Below are 22,921 nucleotides of genomic sequence, written 5' to 3' on the forward strand. Positions count from 1 at the left end.
GACAACAGCAATGTTCTCATATATGGAAAGGCCTTCCTGCCAGGTGTAGGATATCTTTCTCAGACACATGCAATGAGGTCTCTAATCAAGTAAACAAGAGGTAGAAAAGTACTGAAGAAATCAATTAGGTATTTACTTGCCCTTCTTTATTTTCCCTGGAATTACTTGATTGAACTTCATGCTGAGCAAATATGACAAACACTAAACTAAATAACAACTACATAAATAATTCCCTAACATATCAAGAAACACAGAAACAGTATTTTAGATCTAGCACAGTTTTAACACATTTAAAAGACTGTATTTTAAAGAGTGTGACCTTGGAAACAATCCTCAAAAATAACAGCTACGTGACATTAAAATACATTAACTCACTAGATAGAAGTTTGTTCTCCCAAAAGGCAAACACTTTCAATTTTACACCAAAATGTCATGACACAAACAGCAGATGTTTCTCTGAGCTTTTCTCTTAATCTTTACAGAATCCACTACTCTAGGTAAATAGCAAGAAATTGAAAAAACTCATAGCCCTGTGGTAACTTCAAAATGATAGTATGACGACACAGACATCTGATATTTGATACAAACCTACCTATCGTTCTTCACTAGTCACATGTGACTTGCTATCCCATTAGACAACCCTAGAAATTATTCATAACAGTAGACAACACTACATATGATTTTCACAAGGATGTACTTCATGTCATCACCATCATATTCCTCCCCTACGCAGTAAGCATCTCCTATGAACTTTCCTGCTCAAACTCTTAATCTGCTTATATTATCTATTGGAAACTGTTGACAATTCCCCATATTCAACGGACTCAAATTAAGATTTCTGCATCAGCTATATCGATACTCAGGTCTTCTGTAGAACTAAAAATTGGAAATCATTTTATCTATAGTCAATTCATTGCAAACAGTTGATTCAAGTGCATGTGTTATCCCAAACTATTTAATCCAGGACCTTTCAACCAGTCATAGCACCAAGTTAGTGCTCTTCACTTCAGAGGTTTACCTCTATATGAATGCTTAAGTTCAAGGGTAATTCGGCAATGCACATCTGTCATTTTTGAAACCTCCTTTTGCCATATTAATAGCTTCAAGAGGACACACTTATGAAAGATTTTATCAAAGTGATCCTAAGTATGCCGTCATTGGAGGTTTATGTCTGTATGGCAATTGATGGTATCATTCCAAGCGTACAGATTCTGTGCTTTAATCTAAGATACTAATTCCTAATTCTGCAGGCAATATGGCACCATAAAGACCACAAGGGAGAAGATATTTTTAAAGCATACTAGGGACATTAAAAAGATAAGTAATTTTATCTTCATTGAAGTATAAATTATGCTAACTTTTTCAATGTTGGATGATTAAGACTGTACCTAAAAAAAAGGTTTCTTTTTTTTTTTTTGCAGTTCTATGACTACAGCCTCTGCTTGTACCTAAAATTATTCATACCTACTTGCAGCATGACAACCTAGGTAGAACAGAGACTGCATTACTCTGATTTATTATTTTTTCTGAAGCTTTTCGTAGTTAAGTCCGTCTCTGTCCTTAAGACAAATCTCAGGAAAACAAAAAATCTACTTCTCAGTAATCACCACATGAACTTTTAGTTACACTTTAGATAGAGGACCAGCAGAAAAAGTCTTATGAACAGCAATTAATTGAAAATGTTTTTTTATTCTGCTCAGTTTTGCAAATGCATCACCTTTCTGTTACAATCTGCAAAGCTGCTGCATTCCATAAACCACCTCATAAACAACTTAAATATTTGTTACCAACAATTCTGTCACCATGTTCTCATTATTGATAAATTAACGTGGTCAATTACTGTAGCATATCGAGCATGTTCCAATTATTTTTTTCCTTCCTGACTCTACTAGCTTGGCACAATGCATTGCAACTGGAACCATTTTTTATGTTCCCACCACCCTGATGAATGATATAACCAGGAACTTACAACCCATCCACATAAACAAGTCATACATTCAAAGAGGCTCCATGATCATGCCTGTAAGCATTAATTATATTATTAGATCATTACCTCAAAGATACGTGAATTCCCTATTCAGAGAGTAGAAGCTTAGAGGCTTTCTTAAGTCTTTCTCTTGTCTTCATCTACCAGCCTAGATCAGTTTTAAATCAACGCTGTTCCAGGAATCACTATTCTTTACTTCTCATACTGAGGTTGGTCATAAAGGATGATTCATGTCCATAAAATATGATAAAACTTTTCATAGAAAACAAAATATGAAATGTAGCATTTGTTTTTACTACTATGAATTCAGTGCAGCACAAATTACCCTGGCAGTAATTTTCTTAATGAAAATAATTATGATTGGACTTATCACATCCACTTTTGAACATTAAGATCCTTGCTACTGTCCACAGCTTTCACTGATCGTGCTTTTAAAAACTTTACTTTCAATTTTTTTTTTCTCATAGTCATAAAGATAGCTATCACAAAAATTAATTGGGTGTATATTTAGATGAAGATGTGACTCTTTCAATAAATACAAAATTAAAAACTTTGCTTATTAGGACATAAAATCTCAAACAACAACAAGAAGAAAACAACTAACAAACAAGGAAACAAAGTAAGACATACATGCTTTTTATGAAAATAAAAACATCCCCTAAGACCTGGAACAGGATGTTACTAAGATTGAGCATCCAAGTAATGCAACTTCCAGGTAAAAGCCAGGTAACAAAACTTACCTTAGGGGTTCTAATTTTTGGTTTTACTTCTGTCTAGAGTAAATACATTATTACACTCCTTTTAATAGCATTTTTAATGGCTGCGCTTACCAGTTGCTGTCCTTGGACACCCCATGCTGCATACTGCAATACTGAATCCTCTACTTCTGGTGGGTTTAACTCCCAAACTTCCCTTGAAAAGAAAGTAAAGATTTTTACTTGAATACTCTGGAATCACTTTATTTATAGATTTAGAGACAATGACATCAAATTGAAAAAACAGTGTGACCTACCGTGTGTGTATGTTGTAAATCACGTATGAAGCTGTATAAGAATAATGAAAAACCTGTGACAAAAAAGAAAACATAGGGATTACAAATACAAATATTGAACCAAAGGCTGACTCCTATAATGATCCCAGGAAGCCCAATATTCTCTGGAAGGGAGAAAAAAACAGAGCTAACACATATTCTTATGCTGCTGTCTTCATTTTGTTCTACTAAAATGAAAAAGATTTGAGTCATTTAAGTGGAAAATATCACAGCTGAAGTACGTGGAGCCTAAAGATCCATGCAGAGAAACAGTATGGTACATCATATAACGCGTTGAACCATCAAGTCAAAGGGCTAACATCTATTAAATCAAAGCAAATTATTTTATGTTTTCTCTCCAGTCAAACATTACTTTGTTATATAGATGTAGTCAGTAATAGACATTTTATTGTCTTCTGGACTTCTGCTTATATACATAGTAGACTGCCTGCTTACGTGATATAATGTTTAAGTTTTAGTAGGGCTGGTAGGAAAAACTAGGTAATAACAAAATAATTACCAATATAGAATTATTCAAGTAAAGTAGGTAAGACAACAAGAGAAACCATTGGCTTCAAAGCTCCTGCTTTCTATCATAACTCTCATACTGCTACAGGTAGGAGTCAGCAGATCAAAGAGACATAAACGGTTAAATCATCATCTTGGTTTCTGCACAGGGCATAAACTGCCAGATGTTACCCAGAGGGGCACTTGCATGCAGCTGTTAAAGGGGACAGACTCATACAGCTAGTTGGAGTGATGAGGAATTGGTCTTCCGTCTTTCCAGGAAAAGAAGTATATCAGTGTATTTTTGAAGTAGGTTAGCGAAGTTTTTTCAACAACAAAAAACCTAAACTAGCAAGTCATTTCTTTGATAGAAATATGCTATAACAACAAGAGAGACACTTCATGTTTCATTTGAAACACTCCTCTTATCTTCTAGTAAAATTTCTATCTAAATGTTAATGTAGAGATATTAACATCTTTGGCATTAAGAGTATTGAGGCTTTGAAAGAAGTCCACAATGCAAGAAAATCATTATAATGAAGTCACTTTCAGAAGGGATGTTGATGCTTTCCTCAAATTACTCACGTTAGCTCTAAGTAGGAAGTTTCAGAAAGCTTCCAAATTCATCCTGCTAGCAATAGCCATGTACCAAAACATAACCATCATTAAAAAAAAAAAAAAAGAGAGAGAGAGCATAGGAAACCTAATTTTTTGAAGACTGGCATATTAGAAAAGCACTACATTGCTGGGAAGCTCTAGCAGGCTAAACTCTGGCTAACAGTATCACCTTAGGACCTCCACTATTTTGTTACAGCCAGCTTGCACGGAGCTGTATGAGTTGCTGTGACCATGTCTTCTGATCCCTAACATCACACCCAGCACCATGCAGAAGGCTAGCTGAGGGCACCAAGCGTGGCACTAAACATAGGGAGTTATCAGTGATCCTCAAAACACCAGCATCAGACCTTTCCCAAAACCACCAGCCACATTCTCTTTGGAAGAGGCACACACAGGCTTTGGGAATTCTGCCCTGCAGCTCTTTTTTGTGTATGTGAGAGTACTAATAAAATTGAAAAACTCCAGTAATTTCTGATGGAATTTGCAAAGAAACAGACTGACAGCTCAAAAAGTAAAACTCAGGCTGCACTGTTTTTATCATTGCATATTTACAGTAAAGATTTCTTCTTCAGAATTCAAACGTGAAGTGCTGTCACTTCTATGCTGACATGTTCTCAAACATTTCCTGTACTCCGTGCCTTCTAACTAGAACGGTATCAAAAGACTAAGTACTCTTTCACTTATCCCAAAGTTTACCACTCAGATGGGATATATCTCTAACACACAATATTCCTGCAGTAGGTATGTATTTATTTGTACTGTATCTAGAAAATAGCAAAGAAACTACTGGGAAGCCATGCCCTTCCCATTATTTTATTTTTTTTAAAAAAAGAAGAGTATCATAAAATAACAGGAAAATTACAATATGCATAATCTACAAGTGAAGACCTTGAAACACACTGACTCGGGGACAGATAGTTTCTCAGATAAGGTTCCAAACCATAAAGATATTTCATCAGTGAGATATCACATTTTTTATGGTTCATCTACGCTTCTGATCACCTCTAAAAAAAATCTAGGATTACAAGAGAGCACCGCCCTGAATGAAAATTTATTACATTGTTTTCCTAAAAATTAAAAGAATGAATCAGAGTTAAAAACACTACGATCAGCCTTGGGTGCAGAAAAATGTAACTGCCGCAACAACTTGCATGATTCCCAAATAAAATTATTCCTAGAAAGACAAAGCAGAAGAAATTGCTTTTATTCCTTTGCAGGCAGAGGAGACAGTTATTAGGCAGTTCAAAGCTGACAGATTCCAATGTGAGAAATTTTGTACACCTGAAAGCTTTTATATTTTTCTGGTTACATCAATTGGTCTCATAAAAGATACCACCTCTTCTCACAGATCTTGTCTCCCCCTCTTCAGGCCATCTATAACAACAGTGTTACTGAGAAACAAACGTTCCTGGGCCCAGGTGAAAAACAGTAACGACAACAACAAAACCTACCTAAAACTAACAACAGCATTTCTTAATTAATAACCTTTTAATAACATATCATAAGAGATCTGTGACTCAAGAAATCATGGGGTGAGGACATGCCAAACCTGTGAAATTAACAGGAATACATCTTGCAAGGACTCTTGCTTCTTCATTCAGCCATGGCCTTTCTCAGTGTTTAAGATGATATGTAATACAACAGAGGATCGGTTAGGTATGATTTTGAAATGCCTTGGTGGATGCCAGACAAGGGAGCAGATGGCTGTTGTCCACAGCTTGAGGAATAGCAACACAAGTAGGATTTTGCCTTCATCCTCCTTTCTACAGTTGAATTAAGCATTTGAGTAATTACTGAAAACTCTACTTGCACTCAAAACCAAGCAAAAAGACTTCACTGTCGTAAAGCAATTACCAAGCCACCATAAAAACTCACAAATCCTTAAGCAAGGAAATATTTCCACACAATTACACATGGAACCTCATTCACAGTTTGAAAACCACACCTACAATAAAATTTCACTAAGGACTCAAAGAAAATCAATTTCATAAAAGAAATACAAATGTTTTTTTTTTTTTCCCTCCCCTCTTCTTTCCCCAGTGAGAAAAAAGGAGACTGCAGAACAAGCAGAACTACAAATAATAATCAAGTGTCAGAAGCAAAGAGGAGAGAACACAAGAGAAACATAGAAGCGTAGGATTGCTACAGACACATTTTGGAGGGCTTACTGAAATTAATGCCTGATCACATTATGCTTGTGCCACAGTCACCTCAGAAGGAAGAGGCACAGCAGGCAGATGGAGACTATGTTGATGATGGTGGTGAAGTCTGTACCACAGACACAAACAACACATCTACTTGCATGTGATTTAACTCCAGTTAAGGGGAGTGCCATGAAGTGCACTGATGCAGGAGTTGCACATGAGCTCATGGTGCAAGTCTGTGGTACAGCTTCTCAAGCATGATGCCGCCTTGATTGAGCCACAGCATTTCAGACTGCAATTAGTATCTACACCGATGTGATGACATACAAATTAAGACTAAAATGAGGCTAGATGTCTGTACAACTTACTCTGTTGCATGACATTAGAAGTGCCTTTGTTACTTAATTTTCAGCTAGAATTATATGAGCCAGCCTTACCTATTTACAGCAACGCAAGTTACTGTGCACTCAGATCCACTCTCTATACAAAATCACAGGTTATACAAATTATACAGAGTCTATACATATTATCTTAATAAATTATGCAAATTATCTGAATTATTTCTCCTCTACCTATTGGTATTTCACTCCTAGTTTTGCTATTCATACACTAGCGTAATTCAGATCTCTGGCAATGAAAATGAGGAAAGACTTCAAGCAGGTAATTAATATTATACATAAACTCTTCATTCTACTGCACATTCAAAAAACACCAAATTACACATGGCTAGATTTCACCCTTTCTAGTAGTGTCTTACAAGCAAACCAGTCACAGCAGGAAAGCATTAGTCTTTGCTTTGTGTCATCAGGATTCAAAGCAGCAACTTTTTGCACTCCAAAAAGAGGATCGGTGTTCACTAACAAACTACTATTCCTCATTTCTTTTTTATGAATTTTTAACTTTTTATGAACTTTTTAACTTTTTATGAACTTCACATGGCTTTGCTAGGATCATAGCACACAGGGAATGGACTAAGTATCTAAAGTGCTGAGACATAAGTTTCACAAAACAATAAAAACGATACATCATTTTTTCCCCTTTGTATTAGATGTGTTGGTGAGATCTGTGATGCCATTAATAAGATGAAATTAGCAGCAGCGTGACTACTGCCAAAGGCAAAATACAGCTGCTGGATGAATCCTCCATCCATTTTGCAATTTAAGTGTTAAACAATTTAATAATGTCATCAATAATATTATTAGATTAAATCCACTTTCCTTTAAAACTGCATTATCTTTCATGTTCTCTATTTGTTTGCCCAGTATTACTCCATGTGTTCTCCAACACAGGAGCTGCTAGTACAGAAGCTGAAACGACGGTTGGCAAGGCCAAGTTTGAGTTTCATGTAATTTGCTGCTTGAGTGCAAAACAAGTGAAGAGAGAGCTCTGCAGTATCAATTTCAAAGCTGCAGACACACAAAACCAATATGGATTAACTTTTATATCACAAATGAAGAGTTTGAATAAAACACTGTATCAGTAACAGAGCAACACTTTTTATGTTAATTTATGAAAATAATGCAGGGTAATGAAGGGGATTTTGTTGACTTCCAGGCCTGGCAATAATTACAGTAGAACCTCAGACTGCAACTACTGATACTGAAGCTGAACACTCACGTGAGCGTACTCCAGATATGGTTCACACTGTGCTTGAATAAAATGTACATTCTGTTCTTGGCAAATGAAGCATTTGGTTGATATTTGTATAGTTATAAATTCAGCGAGAACTTAAACACAAGTTTAATCAGATGAGTTGATGACTGATTTCATCTGGATTGTATCCGGGGCAGGCAAAGGCACAGAATTTAATTCCTTCACGAACTGTGGATTTGCACCACAATTCAGTAAATCCTTTCAGCATGCCTTAATTATAAACTGCATGAAATGATACATGGCTTCATAGTTCATACACCTAGAAACGATTGCTATGATCATCAACCCTGACCTCCTACACACGAAATGCAGCTCATGAGACTTCACAATTCAATCAGTATGACAGACAGAGATTCCCAAGGGGTTCTTCAATGGGTTTCAGAGCAAGCCCTGAGAAACAACCAACAATAGTGTCTATAATATTGAGATCTACACATCTTTGAATCCAACTGTTCTCACTCAGTTTTAGGAAAAAATTGAGCAGGACTAGAAGTTTGGCTAGAACTGATGTGCAAAGAGTTAATCTCAGCTAGCCTGATGAATTTGCAGCACTGAAGTGAAATGACAAGGTTATAACTATTGAAAGCACTATATTTATTTGATTCAATCAACATCAATTACTTGTCATGATTGGTAAGAACCATTGCATATCACTGGTAATAATTTATGGCTAGCATTAATACTTTTGGGTATGAAATATTGCCAGCTGCAACAACTATTTGTTGCCAAACTGATATAAATATAAAAGAGACATTTCCAGACATGTGATTTATCTTTCTTAAACAAGAAAGGCACCTCTAAAAAATTTGCTATAGCTTCAACCATTCCCTATATAACTTTTCAATAAGATTAATTATCTCAAGAAAGAGACATCTACTGCAGAATGTTAATTAATTCAGAATCAATTCAATTCAGTTCCTTTAACCAACAGTAAAATTATATAAACTGCAGTTGAAAATAACTGCAGAAACTTCTTTTCCTTCTGCTACATCAAGAGTTGAGATAGACCACCCTATATTTGGATATGCAACTCAATCATTTTTGAATATATAATTTCAGATGAGTGAATTATTTTAAAAAGAATGTTTTGCACTACTACTTCTGAAAGCCTCACATGACTGTTACTTGAAATCCTATTACGTACACTATCATGTAAAATGTTTCCTGAGTCTTGTATGAGATGACTTACAGCAAAAACGTGCATGAATCTGTCCTGCCTTTTTCATCTACAGCATTAAAAAACAGGTGTAACTTCACTGAAATCGTTGTTACGTGATGGCTGGTAAACCTCAGGCATAACACAAGCGTCTTTTATGTTGATACACATGTACACACACATTTTTCTTAAGCATCATCATGTACAAATTCAGTATGATTAAAAATTTCACTTTACAAGTATTTCAATATTTATAGAATTTTTTCATTTATTAAATTGCCTTATAGCCAGCTTCATAACATACATGCATATTTTCATCCAAACTAGTGTAAGGGAAAACACAAGATACTGCTTCTGACAATATATCCACAAATTTATCTCCATAGAAATATGAGGCTGGTGACAGTGCTTATTTCTGGTCAGTGGAGCTGAAGATCCTAATTCTGCCTTAGAAAGATAGATACATATTTAAACACTTTAATACTTTCCAATACTTCAAACAGTCTGATATTTCTACAAGTTCCTTCCAGTACAACCCGAGTCCCATGTGAAAGGCAGCTCTCATGAGAAATTTAGATTATCTCCACACATCACTGACTACTGAATGCAGAACTGCATCAAGCCTCCTTAGAGTGTTTGTGAAGGTTTAATTTAGTTTACTCTTTCAGAAGAAAGAAGAGAGCCAAGATTTGGTTTTCTTCCAGTTATTCTGAGATAAAATCTTCCTCACATATTGCATTTATTCAAATAGATTGTTAAAAAGGAAATTAGAAAAGGCAGAAAAAAATAACATTTTGTTCTGAAGACACACATTTCTACATGTGGTGGTATATACAGAAATGTGCACTCGCTGATTCAAGTGAAACATGTGCAAAGAAATAGGTAAAAAAAGAAAAGAATTCTAACGTCATATTACACATAAGATATAATGTCCAGTTTTTGAGCACAAAACTGAGCTAAAGATGTCCACAAATAATGAGGCTGCAAAGGAAAATCAACGCATACAGTGGGATAATTTTGAAGAAAAGACTACAGTCCCTGTTTACCTTTTTCTTCTTCATCTGAGTCACTCTGGCAGCAGTAAGGCAGCAGATATTCTGTTTGCTCACAAATGGCACAGAGAGATGAAGAGACCCTATGGAACTCAAGAAGTGATAAGCAATGACATAAATGGCCTATGAGTCTGAAGAAATGCAAAGGAAAAATGGAAGAGAAAAAGAGCTCAGGGAAGCAGATGGGTAAGCCTGCAAGCAAGAAGGCATACAAAAAGATAGGCCTAAATATAGCAGGACGGAAAAATATGAGAAATAATAGAGTTTTTGTGAGAAAATGGCTGTTTATCTGCCTTAATGTTTGAGTAATTATCTGCATTTATTTCCGAAAAGGTTGAGCTGTGAACAGGTTTCCCAATTACTTTTGAAATCCATGAGGTGAAATCTTCCTGTACTGCCACCAAAGCCTTATAAATCAGCCAGCGAATATGGCTGGGAGGCAATCACTACAAACCATTCTCCAGAAACCTTGCTTAAACTCTTCAAATGATTTCAACACTGCAAGACTAATTTCTTCTCTTTTTGCATTTGTTCTGCACTGGAGCTTATACTCCAGTATCTTCAATAGACTATACCTATTAAGACAGTATGAAAAGAAATTATTGTCTACAGGAGTAAGTTCCATAAGCATATTTAAGGCTAAATTTCATCTTTAGTTTTAAATTTCCTTTCTGGTCATGCCCTATTCATCTCCCTTACCTCTGTGATTTCTTTGCTGCTGTTCCTCCTGCCAGCTGATTTATATTGTTCTCCTTCTGCTCCAGTACCTTGGTACAAAACTGAGCAAAACACCACATCTCCACGTGCTTTCCAACTATTGAGCTCACAGATAGTTATCCATGCCAGCACTTCCTAATAACAAGCCATGATGGTTCTCGTAGTCTACCAGGCCTATCTTCACTAATTTTCTCCTATTACACCATATTTCTGCATCAGAGTAAATTGTGTTACTTTTCAGAAGGACAGACTTCAGTAAATGTAAGAATTGTCAGTAGTTACAGGATATTACTTTTAAATTCAGTTTTCTATTTATGAAGGCAAATTGTGCTTACTTTATGATCTTCTGAATTAATTTCCTTCGGTTTTGTTTATTTTATTTTATTCCACCTATTTACATAATTTCCCCAATCATGCTATGACTTTTCCTACATGCGGTGTCAAATTTGGAGTAATATACAGTTTTCTAAGTTGCTATTGCTGGAAGAGCTCTCCATGTAGTAAAGAAACTGGACTGTCACAACTTCATCTGATAACGAAGAAGATCTGATCAACATTCTGATCATATTTTATACAATTTAAGCAAGTTTTACAATGAATATATATATATTTTTTTAAGTCTCAAAGGTGCGTTATCCTCAGCACTGCAACATATAGTGCATGGAACTGTATTAACAAGCAGTATGGAATTAGTTATCTAAAATATCAATTCTTAATGCAAAGAATTATGGAAAAATCAGAATGATAATCAGTAAACAGTCTCACCTCAAGACAGAATTGATCTGCTCCTAAACTGCTCCAGAGATATTGGTTTAACCATGTTTAAAATTTTTTTCAAGGGTAGAGTCTCTACAAGCTTTCTAAGAATGTGATTTCATTTTTTATCTTCATATTTAGAAAGGTTTATATTCAATCTAATCCAGATCTGGTAGGCTACGGGCTAATCCTTTTCCTAGTAAAAGAGCATACAAAAAGAGAAGTTTATTACTTTACTATTTACAGGAACCTTTTACTTATTTGAAGACTTACAGCCACATCCTTTCCCTGTTGAGACTAAGGAAACACAATTCTTTCAGGCCTTAACCTAAATAAAGTTTTCAAGACTTCACATCCAACAAAAAAAAAAAAACATAATTATATGCTGAAATGTGACACTTTTTTTTTCTTAAGGAGTAGTATTTATGTTTTCTATCTGTGACCTGCTGTGACCTCATACTTTATTTTTTTGTTGTTATTTTTACAATACTACTGCCTACAATACATTGTCTAGTTTGTACTTGTATACTGGTTTTACTCCAACTTAAATGTATCAGCTTGCCTCTGTAGTTACTGAATTATATTGTGCTTATTCAAACCATTTTTCCAATTTGTTCACATAGCTTTGAATTCTAACCTTGTCTCTTGGCTTCCGGTAACCCAGTTTGGTACAGTCTGCAAGTTTACATCGGTTTATTCTCTTTCCTATTACCTAAATCATTAAGAAAATTTTTAATATCACTGAACTCTGGCCAGAGCCTTGTGGACCATAAATTCACTTTTTTTCTTTTTTTGTGACAATGAACCAAAGTTTACTTCAAGCACAGCATTCAAATCTGCTTTTACCTATGGTGGTCCCATTTAGACCATATTTCCTCTGCTTCCTGATGGCAACGCCATTGGAAACAGCAGCTAAAACTCTACTGGAACAAAGATGGATAGCACCTATTGTTCCTTATCTACTCAGCGTACTTTCTGCACAATTACAGAAAAAAAACAGACTGATTTGGTATGATGTCAGCAGTTACATACTATCTTGTTATCTTCTGGGCACTTTTGAGCAGCTCGGTTTGAATGCCCAGAAAGATCCATCCTCCCTCCTTTCTCCATTAAACTCCAGTTTGGGGAAGAATCCTGTTCATCTTTTTTAGTTTTATTGATCTTCTCTATCTTCTGTGAGCCTTCACAGTTAATAAATCACCACAATTACATGACACCAGCAACTTCCCTGCAGCAATTTTTAGCAGGGCCAGGAGAGCAGCTCTAACTTTTTCTTTCAGCACTGTTAGCTCAGCTCTTACCAGTTTGTTACTATGTAAATGCATTGGCCGTCAGATCACTGTTAACCCTACTACTGAAGAGTGGAGCAGGAAAGGTATCAACCCCACAGCAGCTGTTGGCAGCTCTTCCCTCTCTCCACGAGTACTGCTAAGGCACCTTTTATTGACACTTTGCTCTCACTCAGTCACCCCATGGGACTTCACAGACACCAGGTCTTGGGTGCCCCAGCCTTCTCACAGCTACGCAGGAACACAAAACTGGAGTGAGCAATGACTGCCTTAGAATCATAGAATTAGCTAGGTTGGAAAAGACCTACAGGATCATCCAGTCCAACCATCCACCTACCACCAATAACTCCACTAAACCACATCTCTCAACGCTATATCTAAATGTTTCTTGAACACCTCCAGGGACTGTGACTCAACCACCTCCCTGGGCAGCCCATTCCAGCACTTGACCTCGTTCCCCTTGTCCTCCCCTGTGCTTTTCCACTACCCACTGAGACAGATGAGGGCTGCAGTACTCTCTAAGCACCCTCTGTGATGCCAGGATGGTCACTGCAGTGCCATTCATACACAGCATTTACACCCTTGCCTATGGCATTCAATTGATTTTCTCTCACTTGTTTTGTTAAAGTTATCCCCCCAAATATTTCTCCCATATAGAGATCGCTGATCCTTAGCAGTCTTTATGTGATTTTCAGTGATCCCTCTATCTATACACAGCTAAGCATAAAGTATTCTTTTTTTCTTTCTGTGGTTCAGTCACCTTTCCTAGAACTTAAAGAAGGGCCATGTAAGAACAAACAAGAGATAACACATGAAAACAAGAAACACTCAATTCATTGCAGGGCAATAGCTGCTGCAGATATAAAAAATAATGCTGGCAGAAGAAGAACTTAATACTATGCATGATTTTGATTTCTAGCTACTGTTCCAATAACCTGCAAAGGAAAGAACCAAGAGAGAGAAAAGAAGAATCCACAGCTGGTGTATAACTACAGATGAGTCAAACAGCTTGTACACAGCAGCTGGGATGCGGCTCAGCTAAGTGGCCGTGCATCACCATTCAGACGGACGTAAAATATTTACTTCTATCACGTGGTTGGATTTTTTATTCCCTTCACCTGAAATCCTATTTGAATACATGATGGATTTTTCTGTGATATTTAAGAGCCAGATGTAAAATTGAGCTCAGGCACATAAAGTGGATTGCAGGCAAAATTCAGGCTGTAACCTGATATTGCAACCCCAGGGGAAAAAGAATAACTGAGTTTCTTCTGTTGATAGACCACTCCTAGAAGTGTCTTTTTAATTTTTTTCACATCTAGAGGAACAAAAACCCCACAAATTTGAAACAGGTGCTAAATTGCTCTGCTATCACACATCAAACCACAGTTGATATCCCAAAATCTGATCTTTGCTATTCTCTCCTGAACATCCTCAGCTCACCTCTTCAATTTGCTGCACCGTCGCTCCTCGTGCCCTGGCAGCCACCCACCACTGCCTTTAAGATGCTGCTGGCGAAGGCTGTTCAGCTGCCACCAGCAGAGCCCTCTGGCCACCTGCAGGGACATTCCAATGCTCTGCACCTGAGATCTGCGTCCCCACTGTGAACAGGGCTCATGGCCTCCCTGGGGCAAAGACTCAAAGACCTAGGTGATTCTAAGCTGAATTCATAGGGATATTTTTCTGTGCAAATTTGCTTTCAAGCCAGGCAACTTACAATACTAAATGGGAAGAATTCACATTCATAAATAAGTGTCTCCTTTGTCAGTCCTTCCCAGAGAAGAAACTACCATGTTCTTGGAGAGGTATTTTTTGGAATAATGAAGAACACAGAACTTTATCTCACAGTTAAGTAAATACATACAACCTCAGCATGTCAATGCTTTGTGCAGCTATTTTTGCACTGATTTTAAAGTATGGCAACTAATGAAAGAAAAACATTAGAGGCCTTTTCAGATAGAGGAATTCTGTCCTGTAGAAAATGTAATGAAGTCAGATTTAAATACATATAACCTTGGGGTTATATAGTCTGAGTTCTTCTAAATGTGCCGTGCTCTGATAATACCTGACATTTAGAGAAACATCTCCAGCTGTTATGCAATAAAGTCGATAATTTTACAGAATTAAATCCACTCAGAGTGTGAAGTTTTATACAAAAAGCTGGAAGAAAAGTGGAGAAAATACACTAAGAACAGGAAAAGGTCTCTGGAAATGCCCTTTCTGTTGTTGTTTTATACTGCTGCAAGAACCAATCTGCATCCAATTTCAAATTAGAAGGGCCTTCAAACCTCAAAAATAAAGAAAGCAGTTATGTCCATCTCCTTATTCTTCTGTATGAGGAATAACTGCATTTCAAATGTACTTAAATATTTTACAAAGGTGTAGAATTTAGATGATCGTAAAGGTCCCTTCCCACCCTAAGACATCTGCCAGCCCATGGCTCACAGCCCAGCAAAATGAGATTCCAGGTTTGCCTTGGTTGGAGCAAGAAACTCATTTCTCCATTGAGGAAACAGAAACTGCACTTATGAATACTCTCAAAGAAAGGCCAACATGGAGCAAAGAGGGATCTCCACAAACATATATGTACATATTCACATCAACACATATTCATTCTACAGTCCTTCACCAGACAAAGTCAGCTACAGAACGGTCATATTACTTTCACTGAAATGATTTAATTCCTTTATACAAGTCTCTGTTTGATTTTGGGTACACTTGAAAATTAAGATATAAACTTATATAAAAGAAAAAAATGAGAAAATTCCCTATTATATATATACATAGTATTCCACCTTCTAAGAGTGAAACATTGCCGGTAGCAGAAAAACTTAAACTGAAGCTTCGTCTTAGATGACACCATACTCATTAAATCTGCCATTATATAAAGCAGTCGCTGCACATCCTTATGATCTCAGGAAATCAAAGAGAAAGATGTGGAATTGCTGAAAGTTATTCACAGTAATGTAGCATACACTCAATTTTGTAGAAGATGAAAGGAATATGCAAAAAAATGCAAACACCATCCAGTGTTTCACAGTATTACTGTGATATCTGTGCCCAGGATGGTTGTTTGGCTTTGTTGTGAATTAAAAGTATCTTAAATGAAATAATAAATTCAAAGAAAAGAGAAATATGCTATTTAACTAAGAATCTAGGCTCAGGTGTGGTCTAACTCTACCCTGCAGCAGGGATGGTGGAAAACAGTAGCATATATACATAAAAACATAGGCAATACCAATGTATACCAATATATAGAGTGACTATGTACAAACCAGATATACTCCTTTATAAACAACTATCACTTCCTATGAATTGACAGCAGGGATTAAAGTAGAAATTGAGTTAAGATAGTTTCGAGGAATGTCTTCCTCCTGTATATTCTATGGCCTGCCCAAAGATCCTATTTTTGTTCAAGCATTTATCAAGGTGCTTACATAATTGCCAGCAGCAAAAAAATCATAATAATGACTCCAACAATATAAGCTGATTTGCTAATCAGGAAGATGCTGGGAAATAGTATTTTTAAATACCAGTAATTTCTTATCTTCCTAGTACTACAAAGCACATTATGCTCACATGAATGACAGAAGCTCTGGATGATTCAGTTTTATTCTTATATTCTGGCAGAGCATGCAAAGAAAAAAAAATTGGAAACCATTCATTTGGTATAAAACAAAGTTTCCTGTATTTAAATTTTTTTAAAAAAAAACTTTGCTGTGATTTTTGCTATTCTGTATTCTACTTTTTAAATGCTTACTTTATATCCCTCTCATGCTAGTTTGTGGTTATGTGACAGACAGCCTGGGATTCTAGCATTGGTCCACTATTTAAAATAAATTTGAAGATTGTAGAAGCATGTAGAAATTAAAAGTATATTCATAAAATATTCTAATTACAATGTAAGTTTGGGCTAGATTACTATAAACTCTTTACCTCGTAGAAAATGAGTATAAAATATTAATATACTGATGTGGTATCAGTCTTTAATCTACAACAAAAGAGAGGAGAGCACAAGACATTGAGAAGCAAAGTATTTGTTCTACAAGTTTCAGTGCTCCATTTTCATCTGATATTTTCTGTCTTTCTTTTTAATCCATTGAAAGTCAAGGTTATGGCAGTTTTATTCATATTTAATACAACCTTAATTATCATAGGATATGGCTTCAGTTGGAAGGGACCTTAAAACCCACCCAGTTCCAATCCCTTGTCATGGGCAGGGACACCTCATACTAGAACAAGCTACCCCGGGCCCCAACCAACCTGACCCTGAGCACCTCCAGGGATGGGGCAACCACAGCTTCTCCAGGCAAAACATCTATTAATGATGCTTATTTAGCTGGCGTTACCAGAGAATAACGTAATTATGAAGGCATACAGAATAAGAAACAAACATTGGCCACTTACAGCATGTTTTTTCTCCCAAGTGATTTATTTTTAAATTGCAATATCATTTTCAGAGCTGTACCTTCTTCAATTCATAAAAGACTCCTTCAGTGATTTTAGTTAGGAGTGTGACACTAATTTAAGGGTTAGAAGATGAACTGTACAAACTGTCTGTGATAGCTGAATGTACTATAGAGAAGTGAGAAAACACGCTTTTTCACAGGCAACAAATAAAAATGGAAAAGGTGTATACGAGGATAATATTCTTTTTAAGGCCATAAGTAACTATTATAATAATATATTCTGAGCTCCTCCCAAACTCGAGCTAATGGTAGACATTATTCAGTGATTAACACATCACTATCATAATTTCTGTATGATTTTGAACATCTCTTTAAAAAAAAACATTGAGTCACTGTCATAATCTAAAGTCAACTCATCTTTCTTCTCTACCCAGAGTTACAACACTGAGTCCTATCTGGTTTAGGGAGTCAATAAAATAAAGCAAATACGCTCCTAGAAATCATCCAAAGAAAAACCCTTTCCTCAAAACCTGCCAAAGCTTCACTAAATACTTGATGTAAATTGTAAACAGATAGGACTTTTAAAATCTAAATTATGCCCATTTTTAATCATTCATTATCATTCCACTTGGTAACATTTAAATGCCATTATTAGAAGAGAAGGAAAATTGCATTTGTAAACGTCTTTATAACTCCACATTTAGCTCTCCAAAAAGGATTGGTTTATTGGGATGTCTGACAAAAAAATAATGATCTGTGATGGAAGGGCAGAAGAACTTTAATTCCTCTTTTTCACTCCCCATACCAAAGCTCACAAAAGCTCTGAGACAGGAGGGCTTACCACCTTACCACCAAGATCATTCAACACTTGGAAATTTTTGTCCAGTGTAGAAATAATAAGAAAATTTAATTTCAGGCTATTGCAGCCTGGACAGGGATGAAAATTTTCCATTCTGTATTGTAAGTCCCCTGACTTTTCACACCAAGTTGGATTTCCTAGTATAAAAAGGGACACAAAACTCCATGCTTATAAGACTACACAGATGAAAACACTATTAAGCTCTATACAATTTTCCCATTTAATTAGACTCCTCAATAAGATCAAATCCCAGCCACTGGAGTCAGTTTAGCAATTTTACAGTAGAGAAAAACCTTTGGATTTGTTGATTATTCACAATTCCCTGATTGGTTTTCTCTTATTTTACAAATGATGAAATCAATATCTTTTCTCATCCATACCTGTTTTTATTCAAAGAAACACGCCTGGCTCACCATAATTTGCTAGTCTGACTGCAGATTAGAGAAGTGCGGATCAATGCTGCTTTGTTTTTGTTTTTTTTTTTAAAATTCCTAATTATCATTTTTCAGCTTTTCATTTTGCTCACATTGCAAGAACACTGTGAGACATTCAGGCAATCAGACTGACTATAAACGTGTCAATACTTCCAGTAATCTTACTTTGAGGAAGTCTGGTTTTCCATCTCCTCTGTTTAACCTCTTTTTTTCTCTAGTTCTCATTCTGTTAATTCCAGAATGGTTCCTCAGGAATCACAAACCCCATACAGGCTACAAAATCAAGATCTCCAGCAGAAGAAGAGAAGAAATTAAACTCATCACTTTAAAGCAAAAATTCAGCATGGTCAATTAGCATCCATTTAAACTTCATCACAAACTTATATAGGCCTCTTGAGTTAATAATAAATTTGAAAGTTAATTTTTGTAATTTACAGTATGGACTGTTACCCTTTTATTGTGTATGCACTTCTGCTGAGGAAAATGCAATTAGATCAAATTGTATGCCTTTTTTTTTTTTATGTGTCAGCAGATGCAACAACAGTTTGTAGTTTTTTAACCTAAAACAGCAGTAAGTAGCAACTCGAAAATATGGCATCTCCAGTTTACTATAAGGAAGGCAAAAAAAACAAAATACTTTTCATGGAAAACTCTATACTTTTTGCTTAGTCATTAAAAAGATTTATAGGTCACAGACAGTACTTCCTAGTGTCTTTTTCCCTGTATCATTCCACACACAATGCTACTGACAAAATTAGTGTTTCTGCTGAAGGTTGTTGGAAAAGTAGGTAAAAGATAGTGGCCTGTTATGCTGCAAAACATACAGACAAGAAGCATCGACACAGAAGACGGAACAGAAACATACAGGAGAGCTGATGGGCCGCAGGCACCCCCTGGAGGGAACAGACCCTGTTTTAGGGTCATTCTCACATGAGCAACATGCAGAGAAACCCAAAGCCGCAGGCAGCATGGCTGGATGCCACAGGGGGAAGGCAGCCCTGCCCTCTGCTTGGCCAAGGTCACCCCTGCAGGAAAGGGCACGACCTGGCTACCGGCGAGTGATGCTGTCAGCAAGAAAAGATCTCTCTGAAGTGCATCCCATGCAGGATTGTTTCAGGCTGAAGATAATAAAAAGTCTACGTACAAAACAAAGCCAGCATCTCTGGAAATCTCACAGCAACCTGCGTGTGACCTTCCACAGGAGAAGAGACCAACGCTTGCTTACTCAGTGTGTAAGTGCAGGAGAGACCTCTGGCTCAGAATGCCAAGCTGCAGGCAGCACTAAATCATATCATGAAAGAGATTTTTCAAAAATCCTCAAAAAAAAAAAAAATTCACAGAAATACCAATAAAGTCATAATTATAGTGGCAATACCAGGTGCTCCTATAAAAAACAGTATTTCTTTCCCTGGAAGACACAAAATCACTTTTTTTAAATGTTCACTGCTAAGTTTGAGAGTGGGCTTTTGAATTGTGTTCAGAGACAATTTATGTAATTTCTGCGTAACAATATGTTCTGTCTTAAATGTAGAGAACACTAACATAACACAGTCTGTCTGCCATTATACACGCTAAACCTCTACTGAAAAGTTCATCAGCTTCTCCTCTTTCCCATGCCATACTGTAAGGCTACTCTTATGTACCAGGAGTGCTGGCTTTTGTTTCAGAAGCTTTCATTTCAATTTCCACAGCAAAAAGGACTGGTTTACATATACAACTTAGATATAGCATACATCTGTAAGAAAGTATAAGTTTCCTAAGGTACAGATTCAAAGTACCATCACCAGGGCAGCTCCATTTATCAGAATGCCAAGTAGTGCTAGTGCTCTGCTAAACACAGCTGTTCCCAGAAACAGAATAGAAAAAGGCAGAAAATTTGTATCCATTTACATCTATCAGTCAATGAAGCTGAATAATATTACTGAAAATCAAAAAAAAACTCTACTGTTCATCCCATATCTTTTAGTGTTGGAACTGGATCCCTCTAATTTTTGTAGCTAGCGAGCATAAACAAAAACCAAGAGCCCTCCACTGTCCCCGAAATAAAATCAATCAATCAAAATGACGTACAAGACACAAGCCCACTATTCCACATCCATCACAACCAAGTATAATGACAAATATGCTTTGTCTTCAATCTTAAATAAATTAAGAAAATCAAGTATCCTATGTATGAAAAAATCAGAATTTTGTGCAGCATCTTGTTTCCTCATGGTGTTTCCACACAGAGTGATCTTACTGAGCTCTGCAGTTATGTGGGACTCACATCGTTTGACGTAAGATGCAAACTGGGCCCCACTAATTCTGAAATTGCAGGGCATGTTATTCCTTGGGTAGTCTGCGAATAGGACAATGCTCAGCCTTTTCCCCCCCTCTCAGTATTTTGTCACTTAGTTAACTAAAGCTGTTGCGCTGCTAATTAGGAGACAGTGCTCCATTCACTAAACTGAAGATAATACATCAGCAGCCAACTGAGAGAGTTTGAAGCAAAAGCCTTGTGATCTTCATCTTGTCTCTTGTGGTCTGTGCTTTTACACCTCATAGAGGGGAACGCAAACTGCAAGGTCACAGCCCATACTCAGTCATGAGAAACATAGTGACACAGTGAAGGAAAGCACACCTTAGCATTCTAGCATGTTTTACACACCAACAGCAATATTTCAACATCCTTTACACGGCTTATGCCTAAAATCAAACGCGACGTTCCTGCTTCTCTATTATTAATCAAACAGAAATATTCAATTAAGTTTCCCCTTATAATTAAATTTTCACTTTACTCGGTGTACCATTTATGCAGAATCTGCAGATGCAATTACTGCTAGAGAAAAAAAATGTCAACTTGAAAGTTAATATCTCCTACAGATTAGAAATTCTGTCTTTGAACATGATGGCTATATGCTGTAGACTCTTGAAATAATTTAAATTTGGCTGAACTCTATTTCAAATTCAATCAAGTGCGTATCTTTTCTTATTGCAAGTGATGATGAAACAGATTGCAACATTTAAACCAGAAGACATTAAAAATACATAAACATATAGAAACACTGAAAAGAATTAGGTAGGAATGCCTAAGTATATACAGTTCATAAAGAATAATGAGAACAGAACTTGTACAAAATTACTATTAAAATTTAAACAGTTTTATCTTTAATTCACTTTGACTATCTCTGGAAGTCAATTCATCCAGATGCGTTCTGCTCACATTCAAAAGACTGTGTCTATAACCAAAGGGTAATTTGTTCCATAGCAGAATAGAATTTGTTTTATGTCCTGAGTGCCTCTAAAATTTCATCCCAAAGGTCCCTGATCTTGAGACTTACTATATACTTTGTAAACTATTATGCATCTTAACAGAACCACACAAATTAATGCAACTTTATAATTCATTTACTAATACATTTACTGTTAATAACGTGAACAAACTAGTCACATCCTTCAAACAGGTCACAGCCCCTAGGCATAATTTCTACCTCTAATCAAAGCTAGCACCAACTGCTTAACAAACACAAGCACATCCAGACAATACTGCAGCAGCACCAATGATGATGAACTTGTACGGCCGGTTTAATGAATTATAAAATGTACACATAAGAAAAACTGCAGGCATCTATAAAATTGTAGGCTCCTCTTTACAAACTCCCATAAGCTAGTAAAAATAAATAAATCAATTCCTTGGCTTAAGAGGATACAGTCAAGGTTGTTAGGCCAAATAAATGACTTTTCTTAACAGATCAGGGAGATTTCATCTGTTTTACATTCTATACTGCAAAGGCAAAGCAGGTCTGCAGGTTTCGGAGGCCATTTAATACTAAGCCAGATAAAGTTTCAGTTAACTAAAGAAGCAATGAAAAATTAACCCTTTCCTGCTACTGTGGGATATTATGACATTCTCTAACTTTTAAATGCTGCAATTTTTAACAAGGATATAATGTTAAATATACTACTTAAATAAGACTCAACTCCATTGCATTATGCTGAATCAATTTTGCATCATCTGCAGAGCAGATGAGTTCCTAAGAAATAAACAAGGTCAATTCTAATACATTGATCAAGTTGGCAGATTAACAAAATACAGGTAAGCTACTGAAGTTGAAGAATGAATAGATACGATGGGTACCATACGAAGAAACACAAAAATTGATTTAACAACAACTGTGGGGAGAGTTGAGAATGACTGATATAAAATGACTTGAAAAGCAATGATATGTGAAAAAGGCAAGAATGCAAAAAGTTGAATTGGCAAATTCACTGAATATATCTCTAACTAGATACTGGCCTCATATCATGGCTGATTATAGTATTTATGAACC

At 36.3% G+C, this 22,921-nt stretch overlaps 1 protein-coding gene across 3 annotated transcripts in view; it reads right to left on the bottom strand.

The window, feature by feature from the left end:
• DPP10 (dipeptidyl peptidase like 10) overlaps window positions 1-22,921 on the bottom strand; it is a 426,751-nt gene that overhangs the window by 61,104 nt on the left and 342,726 nt on the right. For all 3 annotated transcript variants that reach the window (XM_021398541.1, XM_021398542.1, XM_021398540.1), the window contains 2 exons: window positions 3,000-3,052; window positions 2,818-2,899 (listed from right to left, as the gene is read on the bottom strand). In XM_021398541.1, the coding sequence (XP_021254216.1) occupies window positions 2,818-2,899; window positions 3,000-3,052 (135 nt within the window). The remainder of the gene's footprint in view (window positions 1-2,817; window positions 2,900-2,999; window positions 3,053-22,921) is intronic.

This window comes from Numida meleagris, chromosome 5 (genome assembly GCF_002078875.1).
Source record: "Numida meleagris isolate 19003 breed g44 Domestic line chromosome 5, NumMel1.0, whole genome shotgun sequence".
Taxonomy (NCBI): domain Eukaryota; kingdom Metazoa; phylum Chordata; class Aves; order Galliformes; family Numididae; genus Numida; species Numida meleagris.